This window comes from Elaeis guineensis, chromosome 14, assembly GCF_000442705.2.
Source record: "Elaeis guineensis isolate ETL-2024a chromosome 14, EG11, whole genome shotgun sequence".
NCBI lineage: Eukaryota > Viridiplantae > Streptophyta > Magnoliopsida > Arecales > Arecaceae > Elaeis > Elaeis guineensis.
Window position 1 is genome coordinate 59,558,149 of NC_026006.2, and position 13,139 is coordinate 59,571,287.

A 13,139-nucleotide genomic window follows, 5' to 3' on the forward strand; every position below is an offset into this window, starting at 1 on the left:
AAATTAATTTGAAAAAAAAATCATCTAAAATTATCTTTTTTATTTGAATTACAAATTCAAATTTTTATATTTTAAATTTCATTCAAAATTAAAATTTTATTTTTTTTATTAATTTAAAATTTAAAATTTTATTTTTTTTCTCATTCTTTTTCGAATTTTTTCTTTGTTTTGGAAAAAAAATAGAAAATATCATTTTGAATGGCATTTTTAAAAACGTCATTGAAAATGGTATTTTTAAAAATACCATTTTAAATGATTTTTTTTTTTTTTTCGGAAGATGCCAACGTGGAAAAAAAGGGGTGACGTTTTTCTCTTTTGCATTATTTTTGTAAATAAGTTAGATTTTATATTACTTATGTAAATATTTTTTTTAATATTATTTAGGAAAAAAACTCGTATATATTTGAGTGGGCCATATGCCGTACTCTCACAATCTAAATGTTTAAACTATTGCGAGGAGGATCAATTCAGATTAACAAACCCACATAGCATTTTTTTTATAAATGTAAAATTTTGGCAGTCTTCTCCACCAAATGTCCTTATCATGGATGGCTCGAGAGAGGGGGGCCATTTATGGCCAAGGTCTTCCTCGACTTTAATATCTCTCAATAAAAATTATAGATCAATAATGAAGGTTGGAATGTACATTAGGCATAGCTCTGATATCAGCCGTCAAAAACTCAAGTTTTTAAAAGATTGACGGTAGGACGAATAAACTTATATGATATTTTTTTTTTCTTTTCAGTCAATATAGAACTACAACACTTTGTTGTCCTGTCCCAATATGAGTCCTATAAATTAGTTAGAGAAAGAAACTTGCAATTCCTTTTCTTGCCGCCCATACGAGACTGTGAATCATCTTTTTGACCCGATGAAAGATATGACGATTTTTAGTAAGAAATAAGAGGGAGTTAAGATTTATAGAAGCCCAGGCCTCTGATAGGACGTTCGTCAGTAAGAAACAAGAGGGAGATAAGATTTCTGGAAGCCTAGCTCTCCGTTTTGTGACGCTATACCACCGTAAGGCCTGCGCCTTTCTGTCTGCGGGGCACATCCTTCCGTCAAAATCTCCGCCTTGAACCTTGACGACGGCAAAATTTTCTCATACCATATTAATTAATACAAGCTATTGTCATCAAAACCCTATGGTAGGTGTAAGAAATCATTCTATACATAAGAAAAGAAGAAGAGTTTAAAACTTGTCAAAGCTGAACCCACCGAGGGCCTGATACTTAAGTTGGAACTCTGAGAAATAGTATGATAGGAACAATCACACCTAAAAGAAAGTGTACCTTGGGCCTCTTTTATAGGTGAAGAATTCTTGTCCCAATAGAGTAGAGATGACAATCAAATTTGATCAGATCACATGCAGATCAGATTGTATGCAGAATAGATTAAAAATTCATCAATCCAACCTTAATTTTTTATTAAATGGATCAAAAATTCAGATATAGGACCAACTTGTTTATTAAATAGATAATGTGATCGAATTTACGTAATCCATTTATTAAACATATCAAATCAGGTTATACGAGTTTTTATAGATTAAAGAAATTTAAACGGATTGGTTAAATATATCAGGAACAAATAAAGCAAGTTTTAAATTGATGAAGTTGCTCTTAAATAGTTAAATGGGCCAGATTTTGATTCAATTCAATTATCAAACATTTTAAAATAGATTAAATTGATCAAAAATTTAAATTTAAATCTAATCTATTTAATAAATAAGTCTAAATAAGTTGAGCTGTTTACAGAGATGATTATTATAAACACGGAATGCTATATATATATAGAGAGAGAGAGAGACACGCTTGTGACCACGCATATAGGTTGTAACAAGCAAGATAACAGCCGTTATAATGAGTTATTGGGCACTGTAACAATTTATCATAACCTAAATAATCTCCAAATAACTAAGTTTGTCTAGCATGAAATTAATATTTTTATTAAATAAGCACGAAAAAGTTAGTTTTTGATGTATTATTTTAATGTTCAAAATTTGAAATCATAAACAGCGGCGCGCGGCGTATGTCGACAGTTATAACGATAATAAATGTCTCAGGTGGGATCAGTCAGAATGTAAAAATACCGTTAAGTCAAACCAAACCTCGATGTGAGACACCTAACTACTTCTCTCCCACGCACTTCTTTCCTCCCTTCATTTTCTTAGTCAGCAGTTTAGCAAAGAACGCTAGCCAAATTTGAATAAACCAGCATGCGTTCGTCTTGGTTCCATACCTACCATCCCACACAAACCCTCTATAAAACCCCCATCCCTTGCTCACCATTCTCCATCTCATTTTCACTCATCACAACTCAGTAGTAGTAGTAGTAGTGAAGCCTAGGAAACAATCCAGTTTAACCATGAGTCCCTCCACCTGGACCCTTGAGATCGAGTCCCCAGCCCCCGCCGCAAGGCTGTTCAAGGCCGTCCTCGACTGGCACAACCTGGCCCCTAAGCTCCTGCCCAACATCGTCGCAAGCGCCGTCGGTGTCCAAGGTGAAGGCAGCGTCGGAAGTGTCCGGCAGCTCAACTTCACCTCAGGTATATATTACAACCCACACCTCTGAAGTTTTGTAGTTTTAATTATCTGTATATATTTCATGTACTTAAGAGTTGGTGCAATTAATATTTGTAGCGATGCCATTTGGGTATGTGAAGGAGCGCCTGGATTTTGTGGACTTCGACAAGTTTGAGTTCAAGCAAAGCCTGGTGGAAGGCGGTGATCTCGGGAAGAAGATCGAGTCAGCCTCGAGCCAGTTCAAGTTCGAGCAAACCAGCAAAGGAGGGTGTGTGTGCAAGGTGGTCACAACCTATAAGCCATTACCAGGAGTTGAGAACAAGGATGAGGTAGCCAAGGGAAAGGAAGCAGTGACCGGGACCATCAAGGCAGCAGAGGCCTACCTCCTGGACAACCCTGGTGCCTATGCCTGAAGTGGTTCGGGTTTGAGCTCGTATACGTGGTGGTGTGATAGAACTATAATAAGCAAGAGCTTGCTCTCCCCAAAAAAGCAAGAGCTTGCTTTTGGAGTGAGCGTTTGTGAAGTTGTTCTGGTTGTTTCCATGCCTGCCTTTTCTACTGAGTGCCTCTCTTTGGTTTTCTGAAATAAATAAGCCAACTGGTTTAGTGTGTGCATGCCAGATTTGTGAATCTTTTCACAATGCCATCAGATTTACATAAAAGAAATTGAAAAAAAGATATATTTGAAAGCAGAAAAAAGGAGAAAAAACTATGGTCATCCAGTCGAGTGTCTCAGCTTTTTACTTTGTCCTTATAAACTTGATTTTTTCATCCGAGTACTTTCACTCGCTTGGCATTTTGTTCAAGCCATTCTCTCGGACAGATTTCTATCACTGATGAGTTAGTTTGTGGATAAGAGACCAATTCTTCGGCCAATATCCCACATCCTCCCGAGCAGGGTTACAAGCTCACGCTATCGAGGTCGGCAGTGCCCATCAAGGATTGATCTGGAAATTTTTCTATGTAATAGTATATATCCTGCATCGGACTAGGACTTTATGAAAACCTGGCCGGTATTTCGATGACCCATGTATCATGCTTTTTGGTACGGTGAGTGTGGTATGCGGTATATATGGACTGTAAAGACGGTTAAGGAATTCCGCTCTGAATCAGATACATCCAATCGAACTGTTTTAGATCGGTTACCTGATTCTATCAACGGTGGAAATTTTTTTTCGTAGCTGAGCCAACTAGGCATTATAGTCCTCCAAATATCATTTTTTTTCTCTAGTAAAAACTCCTTGATGAAGATCTCTCATTACAGAAACCATTAACTCTTCTGGAAAATTTGTTTGCATATCCTAATAAGTTTGTTTATAATCCTTATATTAAAAGCATATTGATCGGCAGCCACATTTGTTAGGACAAAATATGTAGATTCTTAGACGCTACATGCATGCCTACCTTTCCCAAGAAACATGCTTCTCAACATCTTATATTGACCATGTCAGGTTACACTATGTTGGGTTTAGGACTTCATACTTGAGTGGGCCATATGCCGTATACTCACAATATAAATGTTGAAACTATTGGGAGGAGGATCAATTGAGATTAACAAACCCATATGGCATTTTCTTTTTATTAGTCGATATGAAATTTTGGCAATCTTCTCCACCAAATCTCATGATGTCCTTCATCATGGATGGCGTTATTCGAGAGAGGGGGCCACTTATGGCCAAGGTCTTTTTCAACTCTAGCATCTCTCAATTAGGAGAGTAGATGGCTAATTAAGTTTGGAATGTATATTAGGCATACCCCTGATATCAGTTGTCAAAAACTTTAAGTTATTAAAAGGTTGCCCGATAGGACTCATAAACTCATATGATATCTTTTTTGGGTTTTTAAGATCCGGTCTATTTATTGATCGTGCTTTAATTTTTAATCTTTGTTAACCATCTTTGAAACTTTTGATCCACATAAAAGTTTAAGTTTAACTTCAGATCTCTGTAGGACCGAATTGCTCTCAATTAATACGATAAGAGTGATTTTTGTTTATCAACAAGGAGACCCATCCGGCATTGCTTATCTCGAATCAGAAAGAGTGATTTTTGTTTTTATTTTTTTTGAAATATAAATTGTATCATGGACTAAATATTATGACGTACAATACTATAGGAAGGAACCGATGGTTTTATTTTTGGCCAACAGGGATAAAAAATTATATAGTATCATCAAATAAAAGATCGGTAATTAAATTGCTGTATGTTTTTCTTATCAGCCAATATAGAGCCACAACACTTGTTGTCCTGTCCCAATATGAGTCCTATTATTTAAAGAAAGCAACATGCAATTCCTTTTCTTGCCGCCCATGCGAAGCTGTGAACCATCTTTTTGACCGGATGAAAGATATGACGTTTCTCAGTAAGAAATAAGAGGGAGATAAGAGTTATGGAAGCCTTGGTCTCCCATGGTTTCTCAGCAAGAAGTAAGAGGGTGATGAGATATCCAGAAGCCTAGGTCTCTGTTTTGTGACGCTACACTACTTTATGGCCTGCGCCTTTTTGCCTGCGGGGCACGTCATTCCGTCAAAATCTCCGCCTTGAACCTCGACGACGGCAAAGTTTCCTCATACCATAAAGCGGAAGACGGATCCGTACATAAAAGAGAAGATCTCATCTGCGCCTCATCCTGTACGTAAGAAAAGAAGAACAGCTTAAATTTTACCAAAGCTGAACCCGCGGATACTTAAGTTAGATAGGGCTCCCACAAACAGTACAGGAAGAGGAGAAATTCTTTATACACCGCGTGCGATGCAGAACATTCGATACGAAGCATACCATCTCACCCGATTAAATTATATAATAATTATTTTTAATATATATTTAATATTTATAATTTTATTTTTTTATTTAAAATTTTGAATGATAAAAATATTTTTTTAAAATAAATTATTATATCTTGTACCATAATTTTGAAGGATAAAATTTTAAAATTATGATTTTTTTATATATTATACCATAATTTTTTCATAGAATGCCATAATTTTGGTAGGAATATTTTTATTATTTAAAAATTTCATAAATTTTTCAATGACAAAAGTGTATTTTATTCTTTATGATATCTTATAAAAAAATTGTGACATCCTCTATAAAAAATCATAATTTCAACGTAGAATGTCATAATTTTTTTTTAAAAAAAATATTTTTATTATTCAAACTTTCAAACGAAAAAGTAGAACTGTGGATATTAAATGTGCATTGAAAAGCGATGGCTATATGGCCTAATCGAGTGAAATGGTATTTTCTACATCGAATTTTCTACACCATAAGGTGGTGTGCAAAGAATTTCGCATAGGAAGAATAATGACATCGCATTGAATGACACTGTTACCTCCAAGATAGGTTAACTTGACACTTCTTTGAGGATTCCATAATAGTCACTCTCCGTCTCTTCCTACCAACTGTCCTTTATACACACGTTGCTGTTCATTGTGCTTTTATAATATCCATATCGCTGGATGTGAAATTTAAAACCATTTATGTTACAGCCAGTATAACATACATATTTTGTTGGTCCATAACCCATTGGTCTTAGATTCTTCGGTATGGATTCATCTCTTTGCATGACTTACATATTATAAAAAGAATAAATTAAAAAAATTAAAATATATGAAATAACAATGGACGCCTACCAATTTGTGAAACCAATATGCAAAGTTCCGTGAGCACTGTACAAAATTTCTTCCTCACTTATCCTTGGATTGTCCCATCTCAGTATCCCATCATATTGCCTAAATATGTATAAAATAAGTATATTATAATAAATGGTTGAATATTTGGGATTGTGATGGACACTTACTCAATATATGTGTCAAACTCCTCGCAGTTTAGTAAAATATATGCCTCTACCTGTCGTAATTCAGTATCAGTTAAAATTCGAGGAACCTCGTGCCCAAATTTACGAGCGGGATACGCAAATATTGATATCTTGCACTCTGATCCCACAATACCACTATCATCATTTCGTCCCACTTGAGTTAGCTTTATCTGCATACTAGGATCAAAGTAGTGTCGGCAGAAACTTAAAATTTCTTCTATTATGTAAGCCACAATGATAGAACCTTCGACTCTGGTCTTATTTTTTACTTTCTTCTTGAGACTTTGTATGTGTCTTTCACATGGATACATCCACCTGTACTACATTGATCCCTCCACCCTAACTTTATACACAAGATGAATCACGATATGCTCTATAGAGTCGAAGAAGCTAAAAGAGAATATCTTCTCCACCTTGCATATGATTTCTATACTGCTAGTCTAAAGACTAAAAATGTGGTCGGTGGATAGTTCGATAACACAAATATCTGTGAATAAAGACTAAGCTCAATCAAAGAACTTCATATAGAGTTGGGAAGGAGATCACATCAAGCCAATGAGAGTAATTGTTGCATGAAAACATGGTAATCATGGCTCATTAACCCATAAAATCTGTAATTTTTAACTTTAACGTACCGAGCTAGATTACTTGCATAATCATCTGGGAATTTAAGATTTTTACAACATTCACATACATCCTTCAACTACTCTCTCGTTAAGGTGTAAGATGTTTTCGGCTTCAGAAATATTCCAAATGACACCTCAACTAACTCTAATAAAGGATGCTTGCATATGTTCTTTATATCTACTCGAGCCTTGAGATTGTCCTTCATCTTATTTTTGATATCCATAACAGTATAGAAAATATTATGAATATATTTTTCTCAATATGTGTGACATCAAAGTTATGGCAGATCAAATTAGTGGACCAGTACGATAATTCCCAGAAGATGCTATGCTTTATCTAGTTATAAGTTTTACCGAATCTCCGAGATTTTTGCTTGTCAAATAGTATGCCAAACTAAACTTCGTCCATTTAGAATACCTTCTAAAACACTTCCATACAACTGAGGCGCAGGGGTGCATGGTCCTTCTCTATCTTATTTCTCCTGAAACTGTCCTGCTATTTTCGAAAAGGATGATACTCGAAGAAAAATTGACGATAACAATCAACCAGCAGGACTTATGACCATGCTCAAGTTGAAATAATTTTGTATTCTCCATGCAATAGGGACATGCTAGCTTTCCATGAGTGCTCCATCTTGACAGTATCCCATAAACAGAAAAATCGCTAATGGTTCATATCAATGCAGCCTTCATTATAAAATTTTGCTTCTTCAATACATCAAATGTACGTGTGCCATTAGACCATAAGAATTTCAGCTCATCAACAAAAGACTTTATATATACATCAATGTTTCTACCAGGGTGTCGTGGTTCAAAAATGACTAATATAAGAAAGATGTTATGTTCTTTCATGCACATCCCAGATGGCAGATTGTATGGAAAGATGTTATATTCTTTCATGCACATCCCAGACGGCAGATTGTATGGAGTAATAAAGACTAACCAACATGAATGAGAAACAGTTGCATGACTAAACGATGTAAACCCATTCGTAGATAAATTCAATCGGATATTGCGTGATTCCTAAGCAAATAAAGAATAGCAAGCATTAAATTTCTTTCATGCTTCACTATCTGACGGATGACTCATCATATCGGTATGCTTGCGAATCCCTTCTTTGTGCCATCTCATCTATCCGACAGTACTTTTGAATAAGTAAAGCCTCCGAAGCCTAAAAGTGAGAGAAAGGTATCGAAGAATCTTATATGGTATGTTCTTTTGATTTCTACCCCTCTTGCTTCGGTTTAAATCGGCTTTCACCGCATACGTCACATGAGCTCTTCAGTTGGTTCTCTTTATAAAAAAATATAAAAAATAATCATTACAACATGCATCTATCTTCTTGTATCACATGCCTAACTTTTTCATCATTTTGTTTGATGCATAAAAGCTCCCAACAAGCTTCTTATCTTTCGACAGTGTCTTCTTTATTATTGCTACCATCCTATCATAATAATTGATCATCATGTTAAACTCGACTTTCAAGTTCAATAATTCTAATATAGCTGATAATACAGTGTATGTTTCATATCCCAATCACAGTGGTTCAACAATATCTTTCAGCATATGATAGAAATCACTGCTGTCATATTTGAGATCATTCTCTATATTCCAGTCAAATTCAAGATTAGTCGCATCCATAATCATCTCTATCATTCTATCTGTGTTTCTGTCATGCTGACTTCTAACTCTTGCAATTGTCTCCTACATCTCTCCATGCAGATACCAATGTTTATAGTTTAGCATAAATTCACTCATATATAAATGAGCAATTATTGTATTCCTATCAAATATTTCTCTATTGACACACCTCTTACAAAGACAACAAGTATGTCTTTGAACAAAAAGTACCATATTTTAAAAATATAATCACAGAAATACTTGACACCCTCCTTATATTCAGCAGAAATCACTCCGTTGACTACTCAATGATCCATCCAACTATGGTTCATGGCATACTATTTAAGGATTCTACATATATAAATACAAGGCAAAATGCTTATCAATTATTTTATCATTTAAAATATTTTACATAATAAATACATCCTAACATCAACTAATAGGTATAGAAGGTTCTATCCCATTCAAAAATTGTATTAATTCTATAGGTCAATTACAGTAATCAAATGATATACCATAGGGGCCGAAAAAATTTCAGCAGATTTTTTCTTAGTTCTTTCAATACGGCTGAAGATGTGTGAGGAGAATTAAAGAAAAATACTGTTCAAAATTTCTCTCAAATCTTCAACATACCATTTAATTACTATAATTATCTATAAAATTAATTATAATTTTTAAACTATCTAAACTGGACAGTCAATTGATCAATGTACATAATTCTCTCATCCATACAAAAATATATAAATATACGAATGCCATAGAATATGTATATTAATCAAAAGATGGATCTATAGTTATATGTAATATAATATTTTTAAAATTTTAAATTAGTAGGTTTCTAAATAAAGAGCATTATTGCAAATGAGGACGATTAAGATGCGCATCCCGCGCATGCTGACTTGGAGCGTGCCAGACGATTAGGTTGTGTGAGCACACTGGCATAGTATCTAGGCAAATCTCATTCTTGAGGTTCTGAAGCACCGAGCGACATTGCAAATAGCTAGGGCTGTAAATGGATTGGGCTGGACCAGGCGATACCTCTCTTTGAATCTAGTCTGAAAATTTTTTCGGACTTCAAGCTAGGCCTATGGCTTAGAATTCAATCATCAAGCTACTCTGGCCACCATTGGAGTAAATGAGCAGACCAAAGTCAGTCCGATGGTGGCCCGATCTCGAACCTCTACCGTCAAAGGCGATAGGACTACTCTCACTAGAGAGCTTCCCGAAGTGGTTCCACCTTTCGAAAATAATATTATTTAAATTAATAATATTATTTAAATTAATAATATTATTAATTTAAATAAATTAAATATTATTAATTTAAAATTAATTAAATTAAATTTAATTAAATATTATTAATTTAATTTAAATATTAAATTTAATTTAACTAAATCTAATAAATATTAATTTAAAAATATTAAAAAAATTAAAACAACGACATTTGATGATCGCTATGGAGCCGTCGCCGCTGCCACCGTCATCGCTAATACTCATCAGACCAATTAGGAGGCAGCACTGTGCGATAGAAGAAGAAGGGGAGAGGGAGAGGTGGGGAGAGGAAGAATAGGGGGAGGTGGGTCGGGGGCTCGGGAAGGCGGCTGGAGACTCGAGGAGGTTGGATCCGACGGTGCGGCAGGAGAAAATGGGGATCAGAGGTGAGAAAAGAGGGGGACCATGGGGGGACCAGAGGCGGGGGAGAGAGGGGGGTGGTAAAAAAAGGAAAAGTGAAAAGTCGGAAATTATATGGGGGATGAATTATGGTTAGTATTAACGATGGCTAAATTACCATCGCTAATAACTATAACGATGGCTTTGTCGTCGTTACTGCCATTGCTAATAACTATTAGTGGCGGCTTTACATCCGTCGTCAAAATCTGTCGATAAAAATTATTATTAGAGACTGTAAATTTGCCGTTGTTAATGCCGTTTATAATATCACTTATTAGCAATGATTTATTTGTCATCGTTAATACTTTATTTTCTTATAGTGTGAGCAGTGACCCATCAAGGATTCTACTTATGTTACTATGTAATATATAGTATATATCCAGCATGGGACTAGGACTTGAAAATTTGGTATTTGGATTATCCCATTTATCATTTGTTTTGGTACCGTGAGCGTCGTATGCATTATATATGGACTGTAGAGATGGTTAACGTATTCCGCTCCGAATCAGATATGTCCAATCAAACTGTTTTATATAGGTTATTTGATTCTAGCAAGGGTGGAAAATACTTTTCTTGGTTGAGCCAACTAGGCGTTGTAGTCTTGAAATATCATTTTTCTCTGGTAAAATCTCCTTGTTGAAACTCTCTTATTGCAAAAATCATTAACTCTTTCAAGAGTCACATTTTCTTGAAGAAGTACTCCACTGCCTCTATTGCTCACAAGATTTTCTCTCTTTGTAACAATTGGTCCTCTCTTTGTGGCCATAAGGAGTTGGTTGCCTTTACTAAATTTGGTATAAGGTTAAGGGATACTGGAGGTCAATTTAAATTTGCCCTGGGTTTGGTTTAAGCTGGGCCCAAACTATTTTTCCTTGCCGAAAATGATGAGTTGTCTTGCTTATCAAGATGAAGTCTCATTCATGATTTCTCCTTCTCTTTGATCCGGCTTTATACTTAGTTCATGAGACTGATGATATTGGCATAGTTTCTTATATTGCTGATGCTCAAACCCATGATGCTTTTGCTTATAATCCCTGTATGCATGTCGGCAGCTACATTTGTTAGGACAAAATATGTAGATTCTTTGACACTATATGTGTCACTCTCCGAACCCAATATCCGGATCGGATACGTGATGGCCGCACATTCCTTAGAGCAAACCCTAAAGAATATGCAAGGCCAAATTAAATCATTACAACCTTATCAACCATAATATTTAATTTCAATAATAATTCATAAAACTTGCATAATTACAATTAATATTCCTTCAATCCTCTAATCAGGTATCAACGGTACTCTATCTATACATCCGCTCACTCACAAATCCATACCATAGCCAATCATGGACATCTTGTAACTCTGAGAAGAAAAGAAAGATGAAGGGGTGTGAGCTTTACAGCCCAGTAAGAATTTTTATATCACATCAATATAATAATATAATCTGAAAATAAAGATAAGTAATAACATATAAAAGCCGATGTTCACTGTCTAGAATACTGTAAATATTTATAGATTATCTATTTTATCAAAAGAGATGCATTATCATATGTTAATAAGTGAAACAATTTTATTCAACGATTATTTCATATCTTATCTTTCTATTTTCTTCTATTATTACATCGTCTTTAATCCTTTTCTTTTTGGCTTTGGCTTTGGCTTTGGCTTTGGCTTTGAACTACCAGGATTATGCGACGATCTTTTATTCGGATCGATTTCTGTGATCTTCCTCGGATCGAAATATTCATGATCTTTCTCGGATCAAAGTGGCCATGATCTTTCTCGGATCAAATCATTCATGATTTTTCTCGGATCAGATTATTCATGATCTTTCTCGGATCAAATTCTTCCACACATAAGTCTGTGGGGGCTGTCCCAAGCATAAACTCCTGGCAGGCTATTCCACATGATAAGGTCAGTCCAAACCAAATTTTTCTTTCTTTTCATTTTCATAAAATTATAATATTTGACTTCATTAATCAATTCAAATTTTGCAATGTAATAAATATGTCATACCCATATAATCATGCCATCAATCGCTGATACATATGTATTGATATAACATACTCATGCTCAAAATCACATAAATAAATAACAGTGTCTCAGATATAACAAATTCATAGATCTCAAATCCAACGATGTAAAATCAATGAGATAAAATCAATGGTAAAATAACATATATAATGATGATATGTACAGGGATTCTTACCTTTACCGGTGACTGATCCAAACACCAAAAATCAATGTTCTTCTTTGATTTATGAATGTCTTTAACAAAATATTCCACTCGATATCATATGCATGCAATCATCTCTTCATAACCCTAATCAAATATAAAAATCATATATGGAGAAAATTATCCGATAATCAATCCCAATAACACAAATCTAGGATCTCTCTTAAGATTAACCAAAATTAGGATTTGTCTATGTATCTGGATCCTCCACTGATCCATAAGACTTTTAGAGAGAGAAAATCCATGAAGAGAGAGAAAATTCTAGAGAGAGAAAGTAGAGAGAGAACGTGGAGAGAGAATCTCCGTATCCTTCAGATGAGGCAATCATGGTCGAGATTATCAGAGGTCATATTAGGATGACTTAATATAAATCAAATGTTATAAATTTCGAATAGGATCGGATTGAGATCAGATCTATTGCACAAATTTCGGAGTAATCTCAGATCATCTTATTTTTATTTCAAAGTTAACCTAGGGTCTGTGATGAAATCAAAGAGAGAGAAAGACTTTAGAGAGACAAAATCTATAAAAAGAGAGAAAAAGGTCTAGAGAGAGAATCTAAAGAGAGAAGGTAGAGAGAGGAGAGAGGAGAGAGAAAAGAGGAAGAAAAATAAGAGAGAGGAGAGAGAAAAAATTCTCTCTTTCCTTCTTTTT

At 34.8% G+C, this 13,139-nt stretch overlaps 1 protein-coding gene across 1 annotated transcript; it reads left to right on the plus strand.

Moving 5' to 3' along the window:
* The first annotated feature begins 2,312 nt into the window (after positions 1–2,312).
* LOC105037600 (pathogenesis-related protein 1) lies at positions 2,313–3,236 on the plus strand. Its single transcript, XM_010913241.4, has 2 exons — positions 2,313–2,545; positions 2,640–3,236. Exons 1-2 carry the CDS (start codon positions 2,365–2,367, stop codon positions 2,933–2,935), a joined length of 477 nt encoding a protein of 158 aa, XP_010911543.2. The 5' UTR covers positions 2,313–2,364; the 3' UTR covers positions 2,936–3,236.
* Positions 3,237–13,139: the final 9,903 nt, after the last annotated feature.